The 25,508-nt window shown below is 42.0% G+C and overlaps 1 protein-coding gene across 1 annotated transcript in view; it reads left to right on the forward strand.

Annotated features, from left to right (window-relative positions):
- The window catches only part of LOC139448574 (uncharacterized), a 51,385-nt gene extending 33,342 nt beyond the window's left edge, over nucleotides 1–18,043 (forward strand). The window contains exons 23-38 of the mRNA XM_071230143.1: nucleotides 297–373; nucleotides 981–1,167; nucleotides 1,381–1,516; nucleotides 2,179–2,406; nucleotides 2,553–2,798; nucleotides 3,392–3,606; nucleotides 4,534–4,610; nucleotides 5,106–5,304; nucleotides 9,268–9,403; nucleotides 10,601–10,815; nucleotides 11,340–11,425; nucleotides 12,524–12,725; nucleotides 14,261–14,378; nucleotides 15,058–15,105; nucleotides 16,549–16,779; nucleotides 17,808–18,043. Coding sequence (XP_071086244.1) covers nucleotides 297–373; nucleotides 981–1,167; nucleotides 1,381–1,516; nucleotides 2,179–2,406; nucleotides 2,553–2,798; nucleotides 3,392–3,606; nucleotides 4,534–4,610; nucleotides 5,106–5,304; nucleotides 9,268–9,403; nucleotides 10,601–10,815; nucleotides 11,340–11,425; nucleotides 12,524–12,725; nucleotides 14,261–14,378; nucleotides 15,058–15,105; nucleotides 16,549–16,779; nucleotides 17,808–18,043 — 2,637 coding nt within the window. The remainder of the gene's footprint in view (nucleotides 1–296; nucleotides 374–980; nucleotides 1,168–1,380; nucleotides 1,517–2,178; nucleotides 2,407–2,552; nucleotides 2,799–3,391; nucleotides 3,607–4,533; nucleotides 4,611–5,105; nucleotides 5,305–9,267; nucleotides 9,404–10,600; nucleotides 10,816–11,339; nucleotides 11,426–12,523; nucleotides 12,726–14,260; nucleotides 14,379–15,057; nucleotides 15,106–16,548; nucleotides 16,780–17,807) is intronic.
- Nucleotides 18,044–25,508: the final 7,465 nt, after the last annotated feature.

The raw sequence follows: 25,508 nt of genomic DNA on the forward strand, positions 1-25,508 counted from the left end.
AACCGTTTTTTCGGATGCTCCTATCCTTTAATTATTTCACTGACCGACAAATACGTATGGGAGAACCTTTAAAAATGTGTGAAATATGCTTTCATTTTAATTTTGTTTATGTAAAGAACACTAGGTTAATAATACATTGAACAGTTCAAATAAATAGCTAGAGGGTTAACAATAAAGAATGGTTAAATATTGCAAATGCTGCAAAGTATGGATCGTGCTGTTAAGTATGGATCGTGCTGTAAAGTATGGATCTTCACGTCTTTAGTTGCTTTATATGGTGACTCTGGCATTTTCAGGTGTCGGAATTTTTGTTCAGATGTCCACTAACCATCTTCTCCTCCGTTGAGATCTGGGCCACACCTCGATCTTCTGAGTGAGTAAGCTTCAAACAGTAAACTACAAAAACCTCATCTACAGACATATGTATAATTTCCTCACAACATATTACAGGGCCCATTCGTCTAAAGCGTCACAATTAGTTGTGCAGATTCGTATAGGTGATTTGTGCTAGGATCCGCTAACACTCGGTTTGAATCTCGAATTTCGGTCTGATTATGATTCTTATCTGTACTGTACCAGATCTCTGGGGTTGCCGAATGGTCTAGACCTGCCACTGCTTGGTCTTAGCAACGTTGACACTCCGTAATATAGCTGGAATTGTGATAGGTGTACATTTTTACCGCCTGTCTCTTTTTGTGTTTATGACTTGTTCAAAGGGTAAGGCAGGACAAGTTCACCTTTTCGCGAACACCTGGAGTCATAAACACATGCTCAGGATATAGTCGGAATCGTACAATCGACTCTGCTTTTAGCAGAGATTTCGTATGGATATGGAAAGGGTTTTGATGCTTTTGTTTTTAATAATTTACCTCAAATGGTCAAGGTACAATCTTTTGTCCAGTTTTCGTCTTGGGTTAATCCACAACAGACACATATACTGTCCTTATTTCGATTTGACGCTGTGAAGTATTTGTTTTCAGCGTGAAGATATCAGTCCTGACTGACAACAATGACATAGCCTTGGAGGTCGTCATGGATTCGACCACTGCTGCAGTCCCCTTTGCCTATATTCGTTACCATGGTGGGGAACAGCGTCTCCCGACCCTCCCCTTTGTTCCCCATCAACCAGCTCGCATCGTGTTCACATTCCTCCCGGAACACATCGTGGTAAGTGTATTAATAATTTCTGTTCCTATTTTGTTCTGGATAGAGAGAAGTAAGCGACAGTAAAGGTAAGCCGTCGAAACACAAATGTCAACTCTTCATTTGAAGTATGTTTCTGATATTACAAAAATCCGCAAATGTATGATAAAAGCATGTATTTAGCATGCACGCAGCTTGTATTCAGAGATTTCCAGTTATTATTTTGGTCAATTATAGCTTCACATAAACGAGCAGAGGATAATGGCAGTGGGCCACGTGTTGGACACTCTGAAGGCTGAACGTCTTCAGGTTACCAACCTACCTCTGAGGAAACTTAAATTGAGCAAGGGAGTTCTGGATGGAATGAAAAGAGGTAAGCTACTTCGGAACCTCTCTCAAAATCAGTGCCAAATTTTGTTTGTTTGTTGTTTAACGCCGCACTCAGCAATATTACAGCTATATGGCGACGGTCTGTAAATAATTGAGTCTGGACAATCCAGTGATTGATATCATGAGCATCGATCCTCGCAATTGGGATCGATGACATGCATCAACCAAGTCAGCGAGCCTGACCACCCGATCCCGATAGTCGCCTCTTTCAACAAGCATAGTCGTCTTTTACGGCAAGTATTGGTTGCTGAAGACCTATTCATTCTACTCCGGATCTTCACGGGTCGCAATGTTATGGTAGTTTAAGAACGACCCAGTACTCGCTGTTGCACATCTGATTTGTAGTAGGATACCAGAGGAATGCATAATTCCAATTGCTTTCAGCGATTCAAATATATTTTCTTGGCAATACAATCATTCATCTTGGTCCTGGGTAATGTGGAAGGAATATTTGAACTCTGACATTTACTTATCTGAGGATTACTGTGCGAAGCATACATTTGTTGGTGTTGTCATATATGGTTGTTTACAAACGTCAGCAGGAATGCTGCACTTAAGAAGCGGGCCAATCATTCCTCAACTACTTGAAGCACTGTGGGATAGATGTAAAAATATATCAGTTAAGAAATATTTGTCTGTTTACAGAACCCATCACCAGGAATGTTGCACTTCAGAAGCCGGCCAAGGGGTCTTCAACTACTGGAAGCCCTGCGGCAAGAGTGGTGGACGGATTCCCCTCCCCTACCGCCAGTAGCACGACGTGTTGGCAAGTGTCCGCCCAGGACCCTAACCCATGGTGGCAGGTGGACCTACAGGCATACTACTACATCGACAGGCTGGCCATAACACACAAGAAGACGTGTGCTGGTTGTGGTAAGGGATTGCCACCCACGTTATCCAAAAGGGTTGACGTCTGAATAAATACGTTCGCACACATGTACCTGTCTCTTCAAACATTGTCAAAGGAATAGTTTGTTTCAATAACATACAATTTATCGAATGGAAATTTCTTGTTGTAGAGAAGTTTCTCCATGACTTTGAGGTGGAGGTGTTGATGCACGACCCCACACTCTACCCTGCCACACCCACCAAGTCCTGCTTCTCCCACCCTGGTATGTTCCCCCACGGTAAACGCCAGGTGCTGGACTGTCTGCCTGACGTCTTTGGTCGCTATGTCAAGATCCGTAGTATGAAGAAACTGGATGTTAGTGATTCAATGACGATGTGTGAAGTGGAAGTCTTTGTATCAAAACCAACAAAACAAGGTACGGAGTGTATTAACTGGCACACAGAATATTACCAAATATTAAGCTCAACATATGACATAAGTTACCAAGTATATGATGTTGTTCGAAGACATATGTCCTGATGTATATATACTCACATACAGAAGTAACGACCATCAGTTTCCTCTACGTATATGCATCTATAGAAGCGCAACTTTAATAATAATGATACTTAATTCAAGATTTAAACACTACTGGAGTATCTAATTGAGATGAAGATGAACACACTTTGCTTTCTAAAGGTGTTCCCTTCAAAGAAAGAAAAATAAATCTCATAAATTCAAAATATCATACTAAAATTAGGCCTAGCAATTTTGGTCTTTCTCTGCATAATGGTAGACGTTTAAGATTGTAATTGTGCAAAGGTCTGGGACCAGCATCACTTCAGACTTTTTCTCCACATCAAATTCATACCATGATGTAACTGAAACACTGTTCAGAGCTGCGTTACGACCACTCACACGCGTATCTATTAATGATTGACGATACAATGAAGCCCATAGTTAACATGATCAAGTTTTCAGTAGTCGATACATCAATTCATAAAATATTTGTAAAATTGAATGCTTCAGGGGTGATCTCCGACTGGTCCCCATTCGACTGTCCCCGGCCCCCTCTCCCCGGGGGTGCCTCTGTCCAGGTCTCCCACTCGGCCACGGAGGCAACAGCGACCTACCGGTGCCAGGAGGGGTTTGCCCTGTGTAGCGGGAGGACCACAATCAACTGCAACTCTAGTTTAGGTTGGCCGGACGCCGACATTGTCTGTAAACACGCTGTCTTTGAACGTGTGGGTCTTCAACATTTTCGTAACATCAGTAGTGACATACATCTATAGCAGTTACAGTTAACAGTCCATATTCCTCTATAGCACTTACAGTAAACAGTCCACATTCCTCTATAGCACTTACAGTTGACAGTCCACATTCCTCTATAGCACTTACAGTAAACAGTCCACATTCCTCTATAGCACTTACAGTTGACAGTCCACATTCCTCTATAGCACTTACAGTTAACAGTCCACATTCCTCTATAGCACTTACAGTTGACAGTCCACATTCCTCTATAGCACTTACAGTAAACAGTCCACATTCCTCTATAGCACTTACAGTTAACAGTCCACATTCCTCTATAGCACTTACAGTTAACAGTCCACATTCCTCTATAGCACTTACAGTTGACAGTCGACATTCCTCTATAGCACCTACAGTTAACAGGTCATATCCCTCAATAGCGTTTACAGTTAACAGTCCATATTCCTGCCTGCGAGATATCCCGCTATTCTAACTGTTCTCTTGACAAACCTTCGTTACAAAATGGCCTCCATTCTGTAGTAGACGAAGCATCCTTCAAATGGCGCGAGAAAATTGAAAACGATATTTCTTTACATTGTCATTAAACGTTACTGACGCGAAGGATACCCCAGAAACAGCAGACTGAACAGTATTGTTGGCATAACGTCAACACAACTGTGGAGCCCAAGGCGTCCTTACTACGTTTGTGCTCGGTATTGAACTTGACTCACAGATCTTTAACACAGTCATACGCATATGCTTCGTTCAATAAATTGGAAACATTATCAAATTATTGATATAATTCGTTTTAACATGCACTAATGCTCAAATGCATGTAACTTCAATGATGCAATGTTACTGCTAAGTGTATGTTGTTTTGAATGTGTTTTGAATGTTATTTTCATCATTTTTTCTAAACACAGATGTCAGTGGTAGAATTGCAATGTCACATCCGGTTTGGTGACTCTCTGGAACTATGGGTAACACCCAACGTACAACAGTAAGTTCAGCCGCAATATCGGAAAATCGGATGCTTCACTGAGATACCTCGCTGCATCAGTATCTGATATATCTTCCATGTGAGATCACGTCAGATGAACCTCTAATATATCCAATTCGGAACCGAGCGTCTGTGTTCGTTTCAATATACAGAAATAAGAAACACTAATCTGAATGCTTCTCTCCTTCGAGAATTTAGAAGTGTCGATGCTGATTGGTTGATATAAATTTAGTGACGCGGCCTTTAATGGAGAGGGGTCGTATGAGAGCAAACATCTGATTTTAGTTACACTGGTTCAGCGGTTTATTCGAACCAGTCTTTATAGATGACAAAGAATATCCCTGTAAAATGGATAATCGATAATGTTATCACGAACAGAATATTTGACTGGATTTTATCTACGACGTGTAATAGTAATCGGTTTGTATTTTCGGTGCTTATATATTTGGTCCTCCTTTTATATAATCGGGAAATATATTTTTGTTTCTTGTTTAGACCAAGAATACATTTGATGGATGAGATCAGAGCTAACGGTATTGTGTTAAACTATTTGCCATCGACTAACGGTTTGGAATTCTACACCTTCAATCAAACCGCCACAATAGGAAATGTCGTACCGGCGAGCGACGTCAGCTCCCTCCAGCCGGGTACAGAATGGCACGTGGTGCTAACGATACTACCGGAACATCTGTATGTAAGTACAGTCTGCAGGGGACATTTGTATGTAAGCGTGTACTGCAAGGGAACATGTGTATGTAAGTATAGACTGCAGGGGAACATCTGTATGTAAGTGTAGACTGCAGGGGAACATCTGTATGTAAGTGTGTACTGCAGGGAAACATCTGTATGTTAGTGTGTACTGCAGGGGAACATCTGTATGTACGTGTGTACTGCAGGGGAACATCTGTATGTAAGTGTGTACTGCAGGGAACATCTGTATGTAAGTGTGAACTGCAGGGGAACATATGAATGTAAGTGTGTACTGCAGGGGAACATCTGTATGTAAGTGTGTACTGCATTGGAACATCTGTATGTAAGTATGTACTGCAGGGGAACATCTGTATGTATGTGTGTACTGCAGGGGAACATCTGTATGTAAGTGTGTACTGCAGGGGAACATCTGTATGTAAGTGTACTGCAGGGGAACATCTGTATGTTAGTGTGTACTGCAGTGGAACATCTGTATGTAAGTGTGTACTGCATAGGAACATCTGTATGTAAGTGTGTACTGCAGGGGAACATCTGTATGTAAATATACACTGCAGGGGAACATCTGTATGTAAATATACACTGCAGGGGAACATCTGTATGTTAGTGTGTACTGCATGGGGACATCTGTATGTAAGTGTGCACTGCAGGGGAACATCTGTATGTAAGTGTGTACTGCAGGGGAACACCTGTATGTAAGTGTGTACTGCAGGGGAACATCTGTATGTAAATATACACTGCAGGGGAACATCTGTATGTAAATATACACTGCAGGGGAACATCTGTATGTTAGTGTGTACTGCATGGGGACATCTGTATGTAAGTGTGCACTGCAGGGGAACATCTGTATGTAAGTGTGTACTGCAGGGGAACACCTGTATGTAAGTGTGTACTGCAGGGGAACATCTGTATGTAAATATACACTGCAGGGGAACATCTGTATGTAAGTGTGTACTGCAGGGGAACATCTGTATGTAAGTATACACTGCAGGGGAACATCTGTATGTAAGTATACACTGCAGGGGAACATCTGTATGTAAGTATACACTGCAGGGGAACATCTGTATGTAAGTATAGACTGCAGGGGAACATCTGTATGTAAGTATGTACTGCAGGGGAACATCTGTATGTAAGTGTGTACTGCATGGGAACATCTGTTTGTACGTATACACTGCAGGGGAACATTTGTATGTAAGTATACACTGCAGGGGAACATCTGTATGTTAGTGTGTACTGCATGGGAACATATGTATGTAAGTGTGTAATGCAGTGGAACATCTGTATGTAAGTATACACTGCAGGGGAACATGTGTATGTAAGTATACACTGCAGGGGAACATCTGTATGTTAGTGTGTACTGCAGGGGAACATCTGTATGTAAGTGTGTACTGCAGGGGAACATCTGTATGTAAGTATAGACTGCAGGGGAACATCTCTATGTAAGTATACACTGCAGGGGAACATTTGTATGTAAGTATACACTGCAGGGGAACATCTGTATGTAAGTATAGACTGCAGGGGAACATCTGTATGTAAGTGTGTACTGCAGGGGAACATCTGTATGTTAGTGTGTACTGCAGGGGAACATCTGTATGTAAGTGTGTACTGCAGGGGAACATCTGTATGTAAATATACACTGCAGGGGAACATCTGTATGTAAATATACACTGCAGGGGAACATCTGTATGTTAGTGTGTACTGCATGGGGACATCTGTATGTAAGTGTGCACTGCAGGGGAACATCTGTATGTAAGTGTGTACTGCAGGGGAACACCTGTATGTAAGTGTGTACTGCAGGGGAACATCTGTATGTAAATATACACTGCAGGGGAACATCTGTATGTGAGTGTGTACTGCAGGGGAACATCTGTATGTAAGTATACACTGCAGGGGAACATCTGTATGTAAGTATACACTGCAGGGGAACATCTGTATGTAAGTATACACTGCAGGGGAACATCTGTATGTAAGTATAGACTGCAGGGGAACATCTGTATGTAAGTATGTACTGCAGGGGAACATCTGTATGTAAGTGTGTACTGCATGGGAACATCTGTTTGTACGTATACACTGCAGGGGAACATTTGTATGTAAGTATACACTGCAGGGGAACATCTGTATGTTAGTGTGTACTGCATGGGAACATATGTATGTAAGTGTGTAATGCAGTGGAACATCTGTATGTAAGTATACACTGCAGGGGAACATGTGTATGTAAGTATACACTGCAGGGGAACATCTGTATGTTAGTGTGTACTGCAGGGGAACATCTGTATGTAAGTGTGTACTGCAGGGGAACATCTGTATGTAAGTATAGACTGCAGGGGAACATCTCTATGTAAGTATACACTGCAGGGGAACATTTGTATGTAAGTATACACTGCAGGGGAACATCTGTATGTAAGTATAGACTGCAGGGGAACATCTGTATGTAAGTGTGTACTGCAGGGGAACATCTGTATGTTAGTGTGTACTGCAGGGGAACATCTGTATGTAAGTGTGTACTGCAGGGGAACATCTGTATGTAAATATACACTGCAGGGGAACATCTGTATGTAAATATACACTGCAGGGGAACATCTGTATGTTAGTGTGTACTGCATGGGGACATATGTATGTAAGTGTGTACTTGAGAAGAACTGAACACTATGTATGTGTAGTAACGATTCTAAATGAGTCGTAGAAAGGGAAAACATCGTAACATGAAAAGACCAGACACCAAAGGCTGGCGCCGCTGGTATATTGCTGGACATAACTGGAAAGGTGGGTGAGGCTGTTTCTCGGACCTATTTTATTTCTAGTTCAGATGGTAGGTGAGGTGAAACGTCGCATTCAAAACTATTCCACTTACAAAGCGACTTGCATGTTCGTGTTTGTGTGATTGCTTGAAGACTTCCGTCGGTTTTATAGTACTCGTCCATTGAAATACCATACCGCAGTTTAACATTGCTACATCACTCAGACACAGAATACTGAATCCTATCTTAGAATCAGGCAAGGTAACAATACGGGCTATCTTGTGGCGTCTTTTGGTATGACGAGGCCATAGGATCGAACCACCGACCAGATCAACCAGACCACAGAGGTTGTTATTTACTTAACCCTTAGACTATTAATAAACGAAATCAGACAATTCCCGTGTTTTGATTTTGCCAATCCGAGCAGAAATACTGATTCATGCGCATTAAAATTGTAAAACTTTAAAATTTGTAAAATCATATGTATGAAAAGGGTTTTGTCGCCCTTTATGTTCTTCAGTTTACATGCCTTTATGTTATATATATACCATGATCATTTCTCTGCCATATACATGTTCTATTATTTTTTCAAAGTGGGCGATTTTGTACCCAATTATTGATTCATGATCAGCAAGTAAGGAGCACATGGGGCCAATCGGGATGTCTACTTCTTATCTCAACATCCTATCCTCAGATTTCATATAAATGGCATCTGTGAGGAAGTATAGCATTTCTCATAAAGTTGTCTCAGTGAACCAGTTGACCGTTTCCTGTTAATGTTGACTAACTTCTGTCGAAATGTATGTTGTGTTTCTCCGACAGAGATCAATCCACAGGGGTACATTCAGTGAGCAGAGGACGTTTTTAGTTTGTCGTAGGAGGCGACTAACGGGATCGGATGGTCAAGCTCGCTGCCTTGGTTTATGTCATCGTATCCTAATTGCGTGGGTCGATGCTCATGATGTCAATCACTGGATTCACTCGATTATTTACAGACCGCCGTCATATAGCTGGAATATCGCTGAGTGTGGCGTTAAACAACAAACAATACAATTCATAACGAAAATGATCCCACATGACGCAGAACGACGAAAATGAGGGAATACCCTGTGTTTACGATAAATGCTCTTTCTAGGCTCACGGCGATGCCTTATCTTATCACTAACAATAGGGATATTGCTGCTTTCAACACTGCTAGTTTCTTTTTTCAGATATCTATCAACGACCGGGGCGTCTTGACCGTCCCACACAGGATGGACCCGAAGACGATACGTTTTATATCAGGGACCGACCTCACCTTCACGATCAGGAGGCTCGTCTGGACGAGAGGAACCGGCGTCATTAAAAGTGGGCCATTATAATTGATTGAGTTGGGTCAAACGGGGCTTTTAAAAGTTACAGAACGAAGTGTCAGTTTGATGTGGGATGAACGCAAGAAATAATGCAGATCGTTTCATTTACCACTTCATCAACGATCCAGGGATAATAATCAAAACAAATCTGGGATTCCATCCGTTGTATGTTTCAGTTTGTTTGTTTGTTGTTGCTTTACGCCGCACCCAGCAATATTCCAGCTACACGGCGGTCTTTTGATAGTCAAGTCTAGACCAGATAAGCCAGTGATTGACATCATGAGCATCAATCCAGGCAATTGGGATACGGTGATATGCATCAACCAAGTCAGCAAGCCTGACCACCCAATCCCGTTAGTTTCCTCTTACGACAAGTATGGGTTGCTGAAGACCTAGTCTAACCCGGATCTCTATGGGTCTTAGTCTTAGTACGTAATGTACCGCAGTCGGCAGTCTGACCCCTCAGTGTTTCTGGGACAACGTTCCTGTCCCACACAGAAGCACATGTAGAACGTGTGGTGTCTCACTTATGCAAGTGACTTTCTTGGAAATCTGCCTCTGTTCACCCAACAGTGAATGGGTACCCGGGTGGATGAGATGTTAATGCGGCTGTTTACCTTCTAGGCCTCGCAACCCAGGGAGCTGAGAATGAAAATTGAGTGGAAACTAGTGCATTGACCAGGGTGATAATTTGAGCATGTTTGTGGGTGGGTTTGGCGGCCTACATATACACACATTATTATTATTATTATTAATATTAATATTATTATTACTATTATTATCATAAAAAGCTCTCTTGAATCAATGTAATAATGACATACATGTACAACTTGTCTAGTTCTGGCCTGGCATTGACCATTGTGTTTGGAGCCCCAGGTTTAGAAAAGAGGCAAGATAAAAATGACTCCATGCGTTTTCCAAGTTCCCGGTAAAAGTAGTCGACCAACTGGTTCGGGTGGTCAGGCTCGCTGACTTGGCTGATGCATGTCAATTGCGTGGATTATTTACAGACCGCCTTCATATAGCTGGAATATTGCTGAGTGTGGCGTTAAACAACAAACAGACAAACAAACAAACCTATTTCCCGGGTCTTCCATACGGTTGAGGGAAGTTCATTCCGATGGCCTCGGGGATGCTTGTTCCTGTTTAGTGTTTGCGCCAGGAACGAGAAATGAAGTCTTCCTCATTTCAGGACCGGGCCCATTTGATTGTTCATTGCCACCCCCGACACTTGGAGGCGCGAACGTGACGGTGCAAACAACGGGAAGGTCACTAGTTGCCAGGTACACGTGCGAGGGGGACACGGCTCCGTGTGGGGCAGCCCCTCCCTCCAGCACCTGCCGCGAGGGGATCTGGCAGACGGTGGAAGGAACATGTTTCGTGACGACATTCAGATACCCTGATATTGTACGTATCGCAGTCGTGGTAACAAAACCCTACCCTACATTATTCTTCTGGTTTATCCAAGTCCATTTATTTGTGTGATTTTTTAAGTGTGAGTGAGTTGGGTTTAACGCCGCTTTTAACAGTATTCCAGTGATATCACGGCGAATCAGCTTAATGCTGATGCAGGTCTCAGACGTTTACCACTTCGGTGAAACCCACGAGCACGGGTATGGTGCTGACAAACCTAAAAACATAATCGGGGCGTGATTCGAACCCACAATCATAGGTTTCTGGCGTAGCCAAGGGACGCAACTCTGCACAGCGAATCGCGGCGCCTTGGACAACTGGGCCACCCGTGCCCCGATATTTTAAGAATGATAATCTTTTAGATTAACGAATTGTTTAAATACCACTGGCTCGGACGATGGGACAAATTTGTCACGATTACAGATGTATGTTTAACATATTTATTCTGATTCGGTTTCGTTCCGCAATTTAATATATACTCCTTTTCTAAATTTATCGAAGTATAATATCGTTTACAGACCAAGGAGAATGTTATCCAAATGGGATGTCCCCCTGTGTTTTTGACGAAGATACACGTGTTTGCCACGCCCACTTTGGCGCAAGAGTAAGTATTTTCATTTTTTTTTGTATTTAGATTATTGTGTTTAATTGCGCTGAAACATTTGTCCGTAACTGGTTGGTTGGTTGGTTGGTTGGTTTGTTGTTTAATGCCGCACTGGTTCATGCTTATTTACAGTTTGTTTGTTTGTTGTTTAACGCCGCACTCAGCAATATTCCAGCTATATGACGGCGGTCTGGAAATAATCGAGTCTGGACCAGACAATCCAGTGATTGATATCATGAGCATAGATCCACGCAATTGGGATCAATGACTTGCATCAACCAAGTCAGCGAGCCTGACCACCCGATCCCGTTAGTCGCCTTTTACGACAAGCATAGTCGCCTTTTACGGCAAGCATGGGTTGCTGAAGACCTGTTTTACCCCGGATCTTCACGGGTCTGTCCGTGACTGGACTGACCAGTCAGTCAATGTTGTCATAACAGGGACCCGTGAAGATCCAGGGAAAAATAGGTCTTCGTAAGAGGCGACTATGCTTGTCGTGAGAGGCGACTGACGGGATCGGGTGGTCAGGCTCGCTGACTTGGTTGAGGCATGTCATCATATCCCAATTGCATAGATCGATGCTCATGATGTCAGACATTGGATTGTCTGGTCCAGACTCGATTGTTTACAAATTGTCGTCATATAGCTGTAATATTGCTGAGTGCGGCGTTAAACAACAAACAAACAAACAAACTCTTATAGCAGGACATTTACATCCGGCATAAGCGGGATTCAGTGTAATCAATTGACGTTTTGATAACAACTATTTGCTGAATACTGAGGATTCGGTGAAAAATATTTTGAAAAAAAGGGTGTGAGTGAGTATGGTTTTACGCCGCTTTTAGCACTATTCCTGCAATATCACGGCGGGGGACACTAGCAATGTGTTTCACACATTGTTTCCATGTTCGCCTTCAGCGTGACGAGCGAGCTCTTTAACCACTAGGATATCCCACCGCCCTGAAAAATGTTCTATGTCCAAACGGAAAGACATCCGCCCGTATCCTCCAAAAGGCGGAAGTCTTTCCGTCCAAACTTACGAAGAGCCTGTTAAAGTCCTAGGCCAGTGAATTAAGACTGTATTACTCTTGTTTCCAGAATGGAGATACAACTCGTCAACACCGCCACCGCCAGATACACGCCAGTCCTGACAGCCAGCATCATCTTCACCAGTGTCGAGTACATCAACACCTTCATTTTGGCTAGCAACGTCACCGGCAACATCATCGTCGACTCCTTCCCGTTCCACGTGGGTCAGGAGTTTCACATGGTCATCACGTATCTGGTCAAGGGCTTCCGTGTGAGTGACAGATGATCCCCACATTGACCAAACAAGAAACATTTACAACGACGTTACGAAGAGGGCAATGTCCTCGTAACTGTCCATCCCTTAGAAATAATGAAACCGAGGCCCATCAGTTTTAAGGAATGGAGAGTTACGAGGATATTCCCCTACTTCAAAGACATTTCTACTTTTAGGGCGGTCGGGTAGCCTAGTGGTTAAAGCGTTCGCTCGTCACGCAGAAGACTCGGGTTCGATTCCCGACACATTTCACAATGTGTGAAGCAAATTTCTATTGCTGGAATATTGCTAAAAGCGGCGTAAAACCATACTCACTCACTCACATTACTACTTTTACACTTTGACAAAATATTCTCTGGGGGAAAATATTTGAAAAATACACCAGAACTCTTTGTGGACTGTATTTATGCTATGTGAGTTTCCCCAACCAACTTTAAGGCAACATTATATACACATTTTTGTTGCTTTTAGGATCATGCAACTATATGAAAATATTTAAGAGTATATTCGAACTGTCACGTGTCGCCGTAGCTGAGGTCGGCAATTAGATGGCCTCAGACAAATTGATGGGGCTTTGAACCCCGCTGGCAAGAAGGGTTTTTTTTCGAAAAAGTTTGAAATCATTCAAAAACACAGTTCCGTCTGTTTCAAGTGTAAATTAATTGAAATGTTAGTGCAAGATAATAAATAACTGACAAACACATGCCCATTCCTAAAAAATAATGAAACGTTTAAACAATTGAATGATATTTCGTAACCATGTAATAGAGAGAGTTCCGGTTAAACTTGATTTCACCATTGTGTCAGTTATGTTAGGGCGTGTGAGTTTAAAAAGCTTTCTGACGACTTTCACAACTTTGGAGAAACTTTCTATCACGGATATAGCGGTGAAAGACAATGAATCATAATCAAGGCGACATTTGGATTTGAGTCTGGTGCGCTGAATGAACTTTAGATTTGCAACCGGTGCACGTACCAACCGGTGTACGTGCAAAATAATATCCGAATAAAAAAGACACTACTACTGCCTGTCCTAACCATATTGAACGGTAATGTTGAGTTTCGCTCTAAATACTTATGACTGATAACCTAGAATAAGTACAGGATTATGATACAGTTTGTGTGTTTATTTGTTGTTAAACGCAGAAGGAATATTGCTGAGTCCTGCGTTAGACAAAAATCAACAAACAAAGCAAACAAAACAAACAAACAAACAAATAGAACATCTGAGGAAGGTAGCAAACAAATACGCGAGGCAGTATACTTACATTGATATGTATATCAAAGCTTGTATCTAAGTGGGCCATGTATACTTTTTCCCGACATGGGTACAATGTGTGAAGCCCATTTCTGGTGTCCCCCGTCGTGATATTGCTGGAATATTGCTAAAAGCGGCGTAAAACCAAAGTCACACACTCACTCACTATTTATACTTTAGTTAGTATAGTGATACTCGCGGTACTACAATAGGATACTCTGTTTACAGTTTCGTAAGTCACCAAAGACTTTGCTCTATTTTATGCGATCCGCAGGTAAGCGTTGACGGCAGAGATATCAGAGACGTGCAGGTCGATGTAGAGGGAGATTTTATCCCCGCTGTGTCGATGCAAGGACCAATGGCCGTCCGGGCTGTCGAGTTTCAGATGCCAGGTATGTGTTAGTGAGTGAGTCAGGTATGTGTTAGTGAGGGAGTCAGGTATGTGTTAGTGAGGGAGTCAGGGATGTGTTAGTGAGTAGGTCAGGTATGTGTCAGTGAGGGAGTCAGGTGTATGTTAGTGAGGGAGTCAGGTATGTGTTAGTGAGGGAGTCAGGTATGTGTCAGTGAGGGAGTCAGGTGTATGTTAGTGAGGGAGTCAGGTATGTGTTTGTGAGGTAGTCAGGTGTATGTTAGTGAGGTAGTCTGTAAGAATGTTATGGGGTGTCCGCTCAATACGAGGAGGAAACCCAACGTCATGCAGGTTATAGATTTTTACCATATGAATGAAACCCACAAGAATTGATAGAAATTCAACTAACTTACTCACAAGTTCACTCCGAAACCTCACAAGGTCACTCATAACGTCACTCATCTTCTTCAAAAGAGTAAATTTGGAGCAATAAATCTTACTGTGGTCGGTCATCTTTCATCTTTTCTATTGCAATTAATTTAGTTTTGTTATATTATTTTCGCGCTTGTACAGTTGGTTTTTAGCAACTGCTAATTATTAATGTTTTAATTCATTTGTGTAATTAAGCAGTCAGTCTCTGCTGTTTCTTGTCTTTGCTCTCCGTTCCCTGTGACACTATTCCAGGCTAATGTGTAGACACTATTAATGGCCTTCATCTACAGGAGATGTACAAGAAGCAGCCACGGGCATCCAAAGCACCCAGGCGCCAGGTAACGTTATTTGTTTGTTGTTTAACGCTGCACGCAACAATATTACATCTATGCATCAACCAAGTCAGCGAGCCTGACCACCCGATCCCGTTAGTCGCCTCTTACGACAAGCATGGTCGCCTCTTACGAAGACCTATTTTTCCCCGGATCGTCACGGGTCCCTGTTATAAGAACATTGTTTGACTGGTTAGGTAGCATAGTCGCCTTTTATGGCAAGCGTGGGTTGCTGAAGACCTATACTATCCCGGATCTTCACGGGTCCAGGTAACGTTGATAAATGCTTGTTCAAAAGGTCCGTTTCAAAGCCATATTTTCCGCCTTCCATATAACGATTGACCCAACAGGAATACGAGTTAGTTGACAACATTCGATACTGGTTAAGAACAGGTCTTCAGCAACTCTGCTTGCCCCAAGAGGCGACTATGCTTATTGTAAGAGGCGACCTACGGGATCGGTTGGTTAGGCCAAATTTACCATTCATCTTATCAACTCTTAAAATATGTTATATAAAAATATATAATAATGACATCTATGAGTGACACGTGAAGATCCGGGTAGAGAATAGGTCTTCAGCAGCACATGCTTGCTGTAAAATGCGACTATGCTTATCGTAAGAGGCGACTGACGGGATCGGCTGGTCAGGCTCGCTATCTACCACAAAATTCCTGCTTATTATTGCTCCCCTAAACACACAATACAGACATCACATTGATGTGGCATCATGTTGAGTGAGTATGAATTTTACGCCGCGTGTTACACTTTTCCAGCCATATCACGGCAGGGGACTCCAAAAATGGGCTTAACACTTTACAATGAGGAGAATCAAACTCACGTCTTCGGAGTGACGCAAGAACTAGGCTTTCCCAACAAATATTGCATGTTGAAATAGCTTGTATAATATACAACACATTTGAGGGGAAAAAATCAGGGTTGGACCACGAAAGCACGAGACATCCTCAGGATGTCAGGAGTCAGGATGCTGTTCAACGTCCTTGATTTTAACTGTGCCATTCTCACCTCAGTAATTTTCTTAAAATATTATGTTATTCAAAATAATGTTTTTTAAATATTTTGTGTACGACACTCATGTGGTCATATGTCAGAACGTAAAGTGCTGGTGTCGTAAACACCAATGATTAAAACTAAACTAAACTAAAGGAATATTTCTTAAATGATCATCGACTCATACAAATAACCAAATAAACAACAACAAAATACAAGAGGACATAGAAATGTCAAACAGGAGGTATACATGTATGTTTGCTCTTTACGACATATCATGTGCTTACGAAATGTGTCGTTTATGATGTTTTTATCCTGTTCCCTTCGCGATAAATCACAGCGAAAACATCCTCAACGTGTTAGTTAAATCTTTGATAAATGGGCGTGCATGTCGTATTTAAAACTTTTTATATCTAAAAATATATTGAATATTACATTCAGCAACCCGGGAAATAAATCTGGCGAACAAGCCTGTCACCTCCAGTAGTTCCTTCGCAAACGACTCCGATCACCGAGTTGTTGATGGCAACGCTGCACACAACTGGAGCTCAGATTCCTGCTGGGCAGCTAAGATTGGGGACTTAGATCCGTGGTGGATGGTGGACTTACAGTCTAACTACACCATCTTCAGCATCGTCATCACCAGCAGGAGTTCATGCGGGGAGCCGTGTGGTAAGTACACACTAATATGACGAAAGGGAGTGCGGTCCGGGGTAGATTATGTCTTCAGTAATTCCATATTTGCCGTAATAGGCGACTAACGGGATCGGGTGGTCAGGCTCGCTGACTTGGTTGATGCATGTCATCGTATCCCAATTGTGTGGATCGATGCTCATGATGTCAGTCATTGGATTGTCTGGTCCAGACTCGATTATTCATATAGCTGGAACACTACTGAGTGCTCCGTTAGTGAGTGAGTGAGTGCGGGCCTGAGTGAGTGAGTGAGTGCGGGCCTGAGTGAGTGAGGGAGTGCGGTCCTGCTCCGTTAGTGAGTGAGTGAGTGCGGGCCTGAGTGAGTGGGTGAGTGAGTGCGGGCCTGAGTGAGTGAGGGAGTGCGGTCCTGCTCCGTTAGTGAGTGAGTGAGTGCGGGCCTGAGTGAGTGGGTGAGTGATTGCGGGCCTGAGTGAGTGAGGGAGTGCGGTCCTGCGTGAGTGAATGAGTGAGTGCGTTCCTGCGTGAGTGAATGAGTGAGTGCGGTCCTGTGTGAGTGAGTTTTAACGCCTACGTGAACAGTTGTACACTTATATGACGAAAGTGATGCAGGTTTCAGTCGATTACCGCTGCAGAGGAAACGAGTACGGTGCTGGAAAACCTAGAAACATAACGAGAGCAAACCTGTAGTTTGCACAGCGAGTTGCGGCGCCTTAGAGGACCTGGCGAAATGCAAAATAGCAATTCCTCACAACACATTGACGAGTTTATCTTGATGGACATTGTCGTCATGTCAAAGGACGAAACGTAAACTTTAAAGGATCAGTTGATTACAGCAAGTTCTGAACAAACATGACCATCTGGAAAGGCCAAACACTCAGACCTTGATTACTGAGAGAACCATCACGTCCGTTGCCCAATGAACCTCATGCTATCGATCACTAGCGGACCATTATATGGCATCCATGTCCACCAACTTGTTATGTATGTGTTGTCTTCCTCATGTCGGTCCACCATGTTCATTTGCCCATCTCCTGTTTGGCTTGTAGACTCAAGGCTTCACGACTTCAAGATTGAGTTATTCGACCAAGAACCACGACCCTCCGATGTGGGCGTGGAATGTCTGACGTTTACTGGAGTGTTTCCTCACACGACCACCAGAGCTCTACAGTGTAACACGGCGGTCCGGGGACGTTTCCTGAGACTCAACTCTCCGGGGAGGACTGACCAACGTGATCTACTGACCTTGTGTGAAGTGCAGGTGTTTGGGGAGAAAGTAATTTAAACATGTAGGTATGTCTTGAGTCTTGTCACCGTGTTGAAAAACCAACGTGTTTATTAAGTGTTTCTTTTTACTTATAATCAGCAGAATATCTGCACATAAACACAGCAGACGTAATTCAAATTGACATAACTTTTATTGAACAAAATCTTTCAATGGTCTATCATGTCACTGGATTGACTGGTCAAGACTGGATTATTTACAGGCCGCCGTCTTATGGCAGGCGTTCTTGTCACTGGATTGTCTGGCCAAGAAGATTATTTACTCTATCACTAGAGTGGCAATCCAAACCGACCTTAATGTAATCACAATTTACACTGACACTGAGGAATTTTCGATAATCTTTGCCCTCGTCACATGTATTGACAACATATGGAAGCAGCGCCACAGCTGGGTAAATCTACATGTAGTTGCCAGTAACTTGATTGCCTAACAAGGAAAAGGTTTGGTTTAATAACTCAAAGATAATAGAGGCAAGTTTCAACTCGAACTACTTTCGGCTTCTCGGACTCACACAGTTTGCACTTTGGTCTTTCCCTAAATAACACCATGGACCGAAAACTAACGAGTCAATATGAATATATCCGACACAAAATGTAAGAAGAACTTCTTTTCTGAATCGGGATTATTTCTGTTAAAGAAGAAGTGATTTAAATAGATATAATACGTCAATAACCAGTCTTGATTTTCCATCGAAAAATACCATCGGGAGGAAAAGGCAACTAGCGGTGACAATTATATGAATTGATCACTGAAAATCACTGCTGATTACAGCATGTTTTCTCGAAAAGGGTAAGCAGGTCCTGCCTTACCGATACCACCCGCTACTCACACAATTTGTATACAAAAATAAGCGTGTTGTTTTCCTGGCGCCACACATCAGTACCCCATTATATAACATCATGGTATATGATTAATCTATATCCTTTTCAGGCTGAGTTGCCCACAAACCTCTTCCTGAGTCCCGGATCGAGTTGTTGTTCCCGTGTTTCGTCTGTATCCAACAGGGCGGGATAGAATTATATGAAGCTGATTTCAACAGTATTTATTAGTGTCTGTATTTTAATCGTGCCACAGGAAATAAAATGTAAGCACGGTCATATTGTGTCCTGTTCTAACTTTAATGACTGCAAGTCTTCTCAATTGGTACTGAAAATACATTTTGCTTTTCATTGACGCGGAATTCGTCTTGAACATTGGTAAACTTGTACATGTTAGAACTGTACATTGGTCGACTTGTACATAGATGGGCTTGAACATGGGTGAACTTGTACATGAATGGAAATTGGTAGACTTGTACATGGGTGGACTTGTACATGGGTGAACATGGGTAGACTTGAACATGGGTGGACTTGTACATGGGTAGACTTGTACATGGGCGGACTTGCACATGGGTGGACTTTGGTAGACTTGAACATGGGTGGACTTGTACATGGGTGGACTTTGGTGGACTTGAACATGGGTGGACTTGAACATGGGTGGACTTGTACATGGGCGGACTTGTACATGGGTGAACTTGTACATGGGCGGACTTGTACATGGGTGGACTTGGGTAGACTTGAACATGGGTGGACTTGAACATGGGTGGACATGTACATAGGCGGACTTGTACTTGTACATGGGTAGACATGAACATGGGTGGACTTGTACATGGGTAGACTTGTACATGGGTAGACTTGTACATGGGCGAACTTGTACATAGGCGGACTTGTACATGGATGGCTTTGGGTCTTTCAGAGCGGGTTAAGTCAGTGCGTGATATTGTCATTGGTAGAATGCACAAACTTAAAGAGGGGAAACGGAATTGGAATAAACCCATTCTGTCCCAGCCAGCTGTTATCCAAAGTCTGACTGCTCTACATGACAAGGCCTCAAATGACATAACCATTATATGTAAGCATCACGACATTAATTGTTTGATCAAAGAACTTGGTATAAATGATATATCAAATAATGCCACATATAAGACTGTTAACTGAGGAAGAAATTTGCCAATGACATAAATCAGTACTGACAACTTTTGACTTGACTCTTAAACCTGAAGACATGTCCATTCCATTTTTATATTGGGGCCACTTGCACAAAGCGATCTTTGCGCTAGGATGATCGTAACTGCCATACTTTAACACAGGCTTACAATAGTCGTAGCGCTAAGCTCGCTTTGTGCAAGTGGGCCCTGGTTTCCAAAAAAGCCATACAAAGAGAGATATATTCCTGGGTCCAGCAAATGTACCACCAAATCCCTGACTCAAAGACTGACCACAATCCTTTAGACAATCAAGGAGGGCTTTCTTTATATTCACAGAGAGTATTTGAGACAAGTGGAATTAATTAATACCATGAGGATTTTTAAAAATTTGACTTTTTACAAATCTCAGAAAAGAACCAAGTTCCATTCTGTCAAAACATTTGATTTTTCAACTTTGTACACCACTCCCACATGACATACGTAAGGAAAAAGTTCATTCCTTGATCCATTGGGCTTTTGTTACAAAACTTGGTGTACACAGATACATTTACGTATCTATATTCAGAGGTTCAGGACAATTTGTGAAAGATGAAACCAAATGCCATCTGAAGTTTACTGAGAAAACAATATGTGAAATGCTGGACTTCCTCATTGATAACGTCTCCGAAATATTTGAGGGTAAGACATTTAGGCAAGAAGGAGGCATCCCCGTGGGCACCATATATGCTCCCCTTCTTGCGGATCTGTTTCTTTATGCATACAAATCGGAATTTCTGTTCGGACTGGCAAAGACAAAACAAGGTAATTTGGCTAAGAAGTGTTACTTCAGCTTCGGGTATATCGATGATCTGATAGTCTAATTTTACTGCAGTCGGGTAAAACTGAACAGATTAGAGGTGCAGTGCAATACTCATGGATGTTAAGTCAACAGACCTACAGATTACGGATTGAACATAAGTCTGTGTCAGGTTTCTTAATGCTTAATTATTTGTTTCTGGAGAATTTGTTTCTTATACAACCGCTGTACAACATTTCAACATAAACATTATGAACAATAATACATAAAGCGATGCGTGTGAAGATAAATTTATATACGTTTGAGTAAGTAACGGATGTCAACACCTTTTTACACGGTTACATTTAGATATATTCAAACGATAGTAGCATATCACACTTGAACTTGAAAGCACTAACAAACGGGGCCTCCTCCGTGGTCTATTGGTAGAGCGTCCGCCCGGAGAGCGGAAGGTCTGGGGTTTGATCCCCGGCCGCGTCATACCAAAAGACGTTTAAAGATGGTACTTGTTGTTACACTGTCTGGCGCTCGACATTAAGGGGCTAAAACAAGGACTGTGTCTGAGTTGTGTATTCATGTTAAACTGCGGCATGGTATCTTAGTGGGCTAGCACTTATATCGGCATCAGTCCGGACTAGTGCAAGCAGCCACACACACACACACACACACACACACACACACACACACACACACACACACACGTGCATGCCCGTCGCTATATAAGTGCAATAATCTTGGACGCGACGTTAAACCCAATTTCACCTCACCTCACTACCAAACGGTGTATTTCATTTAATCGAAGTTACAGATCAGAATCGTATTTAGTAAACAACGTTAACTCCTTAACAAATTACTATATGTAGATTTTTGTTAATATTCAAGACCTCTATTTCTGTTCAGTTGCCTCACCACTATACCAACATAAATAATTCTTATAACGTCACCCTTTTGTTCCAACCGTGTATTATCTCCCACGAATACTTCCATCCAAATACATGTAGCTGAAACCCCCTATCAACATAAACTCGTTCTCCACGTGCATCAAGTTTTGTACCCTCGACATCTCGAACTGCTCATTCAACCGCCTGTTTCATTCCGAAACAGGCGTTGTTGGTTGTATTTCCGCGTTGGCGCTTCGTCAATGTTGAATTATTTAAGTGAAAGAAATGAACTGACCAATATATTTTTTTAAAATTCAATGCCTTTGTCATTCAGAAAATATCGTGGGGTCACCTCCCCACACAAATATTATCAATATCCCCTACCAATAGAGGGTCAATGCCCAACATCCATCAATATTTTAACGAATGAACATTAATTTATTGTATGGATTATATACAGATCTTACTAAGTATATATGTTTTACATTTTGCAAGCATGGAGGATGGGATTAAACTAAAATGCAAATAGTTTTGTAACTGTTTCTAATAACTAGCTATAGTGGAGGATATTCGAAATGGCTGAACATGGAGAAAGCATCAAGTTAGTGATAGATATGACAGATCTCACAGGGTTACATTCAATAGGCCCATTATCTTGTGATCATGTCAACGTTTTTCTCTTCATGTAATTCATTTCCAATTTAATTGTTATTCCGAAGAACTGAAAAAATGGAACTGAATTATTATTGGAAAGTGAGAGAAGAAATTAGTAGTCATGTTTATGATAAACAACAGTACTAGTTGTTACTTGAGAGGAACCCCATTTCAAAACCTTCTCTTACTCTTTTACCGTATATAATGTTAACATGGAAACACAACAATGACGTCAAAAAGCATTATCAATTGACTTATTAATTTGCTTATTGTTGATATACATGGGTTGACATTAATCAAAACATTACATGTAAAACATATCTTTTGTGACTTCCACTAAAATGCGAAAGCCTCCACAGAAACTACACGGAACAACGAAGAAAGTTTGTAACGTTTCAAGCTTCACTCATTACTAATATCTACTATAATTTGCTTCCGTGTGCGAATGCGAGTACTACTTGGCTCCTCGGTTCTCAGTTTCATAATGCTTTACACAGGTAGTATATAGATATATATATATACAACGAGATATTTCGCATCTATCACACAATCATTCGACACTGACAGCACATCAAACTCCATGATAGACGGGACACAGTCATTTGCGCACCGATTAGATAACTCCTGCCGACCGGGTGGTTTGGTGGTTCAAAGCGAAACGGACGATCCTGTCTGTTGTCTAATAAATATTTGGCGGCGCCTTTGATCTTGCCTCCAACCATGCATGTAGTAGGAGTAAACGATAATGGCGTGGAAATAACAATATTCTTTCTTGTTGCATATCAAGGCACAAATGCATCATTCATGAGTTTGTTTTATGTATGTGTGTTCAATGTATCCACAATTAGCTAGAACGTTTATATCTACAAAAAAATGTATACAAGCTAAGTATTTGCCCATAACAAATATTTATTTACTAAAAAGCGACAGTGTGGTTTATCAACACATATATAACGCGTATTCGCGCGTGGAGTTGTATGACGTGGTTACAATCCTGGTTGTGATAAGGAGTCAGGTGACTGCGAATGGTTATATTTAGTGGTGACTTTGAACAAAGTAGTATGGACTGCCTACATTTGTCTATCCCTTGAGGTACTGATCATGAAATGTAACTGAAAGATCTTCACAAGAAACAGGATGAAGGTCAAGTCCTTCTCTCCGATGAACTGAACAATCTTTGGGAATCTGGACAAATTAGAGGTACACTTCTGAAGATATCCTTCAAACACTTGGATGGAATTATACAGTTTTCTTTGGTCTGAGATCTAAGATGATACACGAAGTGGGGCATATCATTGATCCAACACATGCGAGGAAAGCATGTCGCCACTCTAGCTCAGGCCAAACCTACTGACATCAAACATTTTTCTTTCGCCCTGAACAAAACATGTAAAGCCATGGTCATAAGGCCCACCAATCATTTGGTTCCCAATGATCAATCCAATTTGGCCATCAACGCCAGACAGGTTTCTGGTCTGTGTCAGATGATGTTCAAGCGCCATCCAGGAACGAAGGAACAAACTCTGAGCAATCCATTATAAAATCAGCTAGTCCCCCATGAAATAAACGTTTCATAATCACACAGTCCGCGTTGGATAATGGTGCAACGCTCCACGGATTGTAACGTCTCCAACCTCATATCATGAAACTTTCCGTCCACAAAATGTTCAACCAGTGATAACGTGTTTCCGAGGAACAAAGAGCAATATGCAACTTTATTGCTGCTGAGACGGTCCCTTCCTTGCCTTGTACACAAGCGACAGCCGTACGTCAGTCACAATCACAGTTTAAAAATTTTGAGTTAAGGGTTAACAATTTGGCACCTTCACAATCAACTCTTCAGGACGCGTAGATTTCCACTTAAAAAATAACAGCTCTAACAGTCACACTTGCACCCTGGAAATGTACAGCATGGCTATCACAGGTGTAAAGATGTGCAATGCAACTAAAGCAAGATCCCTATTTCTCTAGTTACGCTTGTTCCATATGTTCCCGTGCTTTTTTAGGTGAACAATTGACTTGCCTTTGCATGTGTTTATGACTGGTGCCACCGGTGGGGCAGGATACGCTCAACTTTTCGCGAACACCTGCGTGCTTGCGTGTGTGCGTACGTGTGTTTGTGTGTTCGCTAAGTTTTGTGCGTGAGTCAAGCAGAAACTAGGAAAAGTGTTTCGGGCGTAAAACCGTCTTCAAACGATTGTGTCCGCACTGTTGTCGTACACCCAATCTGGGAGGTGTGTTCCAACATGCGGCGAGGTCAGGACTCCAAGTAGACGGCGAGCCTGACAGCAATCCCCATTCCAGCTTGAAAGCTCCAAAGCGTAAACGTGTCATTTACAGTGACACCTCCTATGATGATAAAACTGTTCGGTTTTAGAAAGTTTGAAAAATGAATCCGTAGACTGTCTATTTGGAACATGCTTGTCCTCCCTCGGCGGCATCTCAGTTAAGTACGTCCGACGCAAGGTCGCTACTTTCAAATGTATAGTTGATAACACGCTTCATTTTTTATTTCGCATGGAATTGTTAAAACACAACGATCACGTTTGCATGAAACCCCCATCACGTTTCTGCTGTTTCTTGAAAGAAGAGACACTATAACAGCCATGAACTATTTTGTCAGCATCGTGTCACCAGTGACGTCAGAGGTAACGTCAAAATGTCGCCGTGACCATGATCTTTCTCCAATGGCTCTGTACATATAGACAGATTAACATCCGATAAAATTAGGATTAATGCTTTTTAAATTAAATTTACATAAATACACACCTTGCAGACTAAACTTTATTCAAACGGGACAAAATACTTGAGGGTCCCAAGCAACCTATGCTGGTCGTAAGATGTGACTTAATGGTCACACACACATACACACACGTGATAAATAAATTCTATCCTACATTTAGGTCTGAAATACACAACACTCAGTCTTCTGAGGAGACATTTCTTTTGTATGTTAAGAATGATTAGAATAATAATAAGCTGTCAACTCGATTTTCATTTTCACCTCCCTGGGGAGTATACAACCCATGCTGCCTGTGAGGGGCTAGAAGGTTAACAGCCACATTTCCATCTCATCCTACCGGGTACCCACTCACAGCTGGGTGAACAGAGACACATTTCGAACAATGCCTAATGAGACACCACATGTGGTACATGCTTCAGTGTGAG

Source organism: Haliotis cracherodii, unplaced genomic scaffold (genome assembly GCF_022045235.1).
Source record: "Haliotis cracherodii isolate W230 unplaced genomic scaffold, xgHalCrac1.p SCAF_7, whole genome shotgun sequence".
Classification (NCBI taxonomy): domain Eukaryota; kingdom Metazoa; phylum Mollusca; class Gastropoda; order Lepetellida; family Haliotidae; genus Haliotis; species Haliotis cracherodii.